The 3,689-nt window shown below is 36.5% G+C and overlaps 1 protein-coding gene across 1 annotated transcript; it reads left to right on the top strand.

The window, feature by feature from the left end:
- The first annotated feature begins 266 nt into the window (after nucleotides 1–266).
- On the top strand, nucleotides 267–2,504 carry LOC123320951. Its single transcript, XM_044908449.1, has 3 exons — nucleotides 267–1,361; nucleotides 1,854–2,326; nucleotides 2,493–2,504. Exons 1-3 carry the CDS (start codon nucleotides 308–310, stop codon nucleotides 2,502–2,504), a joined length of 1,539 nt encoding a protein of 512 aa, XP_044764384.1. The 5' UTR covers nucleotides 267–307.
- The last annotated feature ends 1,185 nt before the right edge of the window (nucleotides 2,505–3,689 follow it).

The following is a 3,689-nucleotide window of genomic DNA, read 5'->3' as shown; positions in this document are numbered from 1 at the left end:
AGGATATACGGTCTTTCTTGGGAGATATGGATGATAACGAACTTATAATTGTGAAAAAACTCAACACTATTGGGCAAAACTCCGCTTTAAGCATTGGCTTACCAGGCGACACAGCTTATAATAAGATTTTTTGCGAGACTTTCTGGCCTGAAGGTGTCGTTCTTAGGGATTTCTCTTTCGACCGAAATTTTTTTCGGAAGAGCAGAATGAACCAGAACAGCTAAATTGATCTATCAAATTTGGTAAGTCCAAACCCACCAGGGACTTTAGCCTTGTTCACCAGAATGTTCAGTCTTTGGGTACAGCTATGAACGGCCTACAGCTAATGGCTCAAGAGGAAAACTCAGACGTAATAGCTATTACAGAACACTGGAAGTCCAAGGATGAACTTCCTGTCTACAAGATAATCGGATACAAGTTAGTTTCAAGTTTCTGCCGTTCAAGAGGGAGACATGGTGGATGTGCAATCTACATCAGAGAAGAACTGAAATTCACTGAAAGGTCGGACTACAATCTTATTAGTATACCAAATGTCATTGAGTGTTCTTCAGCTCAAATTCATTCAAATAATCATAAAATACTGATTATATGTGTTTATAGGCCTAATTCCCAACCTTTGGCAGATGTGGATCTGTTCTTAGAGAAACTTAAGACTATTCTAGAGAAATGTACACTTGAGAGAGCTCCTTTCATTTTGGTGGGAGATTTCAACCTGGACATCCTGTCAGGATCTCATGACAGTGTTGGGTTTATATCACTCCTGGAGAGTTTCAACTTGGAACCCTTGATTCGTCAGCCCACACGACCCTCATCGGGAACCTGTCTGGATAATGTTATAACCCCCCTGGTGGGGCAAGCTAAGGTGATCGAACATCATATATGTGACCATTCCGCCCTGAAATTCACTTCCAACCTCAATTTCACTACTGATCGCAGAATAAAGTCGGTCAAGAGGAGAATAATAAATGATGAGTCCACCGATATCTTCCTCCAAGAGCTGTCTCTGTTGAGTTGGGATGACATCTTTGTAAATTCATCTGACCCTAACCATCTTTGGAATATATTCCATAGCCGATTTTTTCAGACATTTGATAGATGTTTTCCTAAGGTAACCATTCATCCTTCAACATCCAGGAATAACTTCAAGCTAACACCTGAACTAATAAACATGAAAAAACATCTCGACTTATTATACATACTTTCTTTCTCTAGATCTGAATTGAAAGACACGTATAAGTCAGTGAAGAAACATTATGATAGTCTCCTGTCGAGGGCGAGGAGGGACCACTTCAGTTACTTCATAAGAAACTCTGAAAACAAGTCAAAAGCCTCCTGGAAGGTGATAAATTCTCTTACAAAAAGTAAGACTTCTCCGGCTTCTTCTTGTGATCTGGACGATTCTTCCTTGTGTCCGAATGAGTTCAATAATTTCTTCGTTGATTTTCCTACTGCGCTGACTGAATGTCTGGAGAGAGGTTCTAGCACAGAGCGGGACAGACTTGATAAATCCTTCTATATGTTTGATGTTACACATGATGAAGTTCGGAAAACAGTTAAAGCTCTAAAAAATAAACTTTCATGTGGCTATGACGAGATACCAATCAAGATACTCAAATTATCGATTGAATTCATTATTGCACCCCTTTGTTTTATAGTTAACCGCTCATTCAAAGAGGGAATTTTTCCTGACCAACTCAAGATTGCTATTGTGAAACCCTTGTATAAAAGGGGTCCTGTTGATGATCCCAATAGCTATAGGCCTATCAGCACTCTGTCTGCTTTTTCCAAGGTCTTCGAAAAAATATTGACCAACAGATTACTGAATTTTTTCTATGAATTTGATGTGATTTCAGCTTGTCAGCATGGATTTGTGAGAAACAGAAGCATTGAAACTGCTACTTATGAGCTTATTAATGAAGTCTTAGTTTCCCTTGAGAGTGGTGAGGTGCCTATGGGACTATTCTTAGATTTAACAAAGGCCTTCGATTGTGTGGAGCATGAAAGACTGCTGGAGATCCTTGATGACTGTGGAATAAGAGACAATCAATTAAAGTTAATAGATAGCTACCTTACATCTCGCAAACAGATAGTTGTTATGGAGGTTGATGGTGAATTAGTCAAGTCAGACATAAGAGAGAATAAGATGGGCGTTCCTCAGGGAAGTATTCCGGGACCTATTCTTTTTATCATCTACATCAACAAGTTACCTAAGGCAAAAGTCTCAGCTAAGTATTCTATGAGGATGTTTGCTGATGACACCAACTATTTGCTAAAATCTTCGGATATAGTGTCAGATGTTGTGGACTCGAACAATGTTCTGAAGTCTGTGGGTGATTGGTTTCAAGATCACAATCTTATCTTAAGTATTGACAAGACACAGTGTATTTTCTTCTACACTGAAAAATCCAAACTGAACTATCCTTCATCAGTGAATATTGCTAATAGCAATGTTGTGGTCAAACATAGTGTTGTATTTTTGGGACTTGTTTTAGATAGACACTTGAAGTGGGGACCTCATACTGAACAACTTAGATGTAGGCTCAACTCCATTTGTTATATGCTCTTTATGTTAAGGGATCAGATTGATTTTGACCTAATGAAGATTATATATTACTCTAATTTCCAGTCAATTATGTCCTATGGGATTATTTTTTGGGGTAACTCTTCCCATGTAGGTAATTTATTCATAGTTCAAAAGAGAGCTTTAAGAACTATGCTCAATCTGGGCTTTAGAGAATCTTGTAGGGGTTTATTCAAAAGTAATAATATTCTTACCATATATGGACTTTACATATATAGATTACTGATTTTCTTCCGCAATCATAGCCGCTATTTTGAGTTACATAGAAACCAGAATGCTACCAGAAGAATGTTTCCATATTCAGTTCCATCCCACAAGACCTCATTAAGAGGTAAAAGCGTTGAATGTATGTCAATATCTTTATTCAATATATTGCCCTCTCAGATTAGAAAACTTTCATGCCCTTCCAAATTCAGAAAATCTTTGTACAGTTTAATCTTGAATTGTGAACCATATGATATTTGTGAGTTCAAAGAATTTTGTAAAAACCAATGATATTGTATATTTGGCTTTGACATGTCCCATTTTTACAAACTTTGTAATTATCTGGAATCAATAAATACTATTACTATTACTATTACTATTACTATATGAAAACCAACAACTGTTGATTTGTTTGTCCACTTTTATATCAATGTGTATTATGTTCCTGAATTTATTTCGTTTGTTTTGAGTTATTTCATCCTCTCATTTATTGAGACATTGGTTCACTATAACCAGGATAATTTCCAATCCTGCTTTTTTTTGTCATTCAAGAACATTGTTCTAGGGATTCATCTACTATTTATATCCTACAGATAATTGGAAAAATTTGCTCTTTTCAGTTTCACTAGTTATAATGGCGTCATAGATCTAACGCTACGCTACGCACCGTAATTTTTTATATTGTTTTCTCATTATTCCATATGCCAGCTTCAGTTCTCTCGCGAATATTATTATTCCAGTTTCAACCTCAAGAAAAAGGCTACTGCAACCAAAATTTTTCGTTATTTTCTCTAATAAATTTCAGCAATCCATTTTAAGAAATTCATGACGGAAGAAAGTAACTTTTTTATTCGGTTTTTCGAAGTTTTCCATGAGCTATATGGATGTGTAGAGGATGTTTCAT

Source organism: Coccinella septempunctata, chromosome 9 (genome assembly GCF_907165205.1).
Source record: "Coccinella septempunctata chromosome 9, icCocSept1.1, whole genome shotgun sequence".
Lineage (NCBI taxonomy): Eukaryota > Metazoa > Arthropoda > Insecta > Coleoptera > Coccinellidae > Coccinella > Coccinella septempunctata.
Note: the sequence above shows the minus strand (reverse complement) of the source record. Positions and strands in the feature narration are given on the sequence as shown.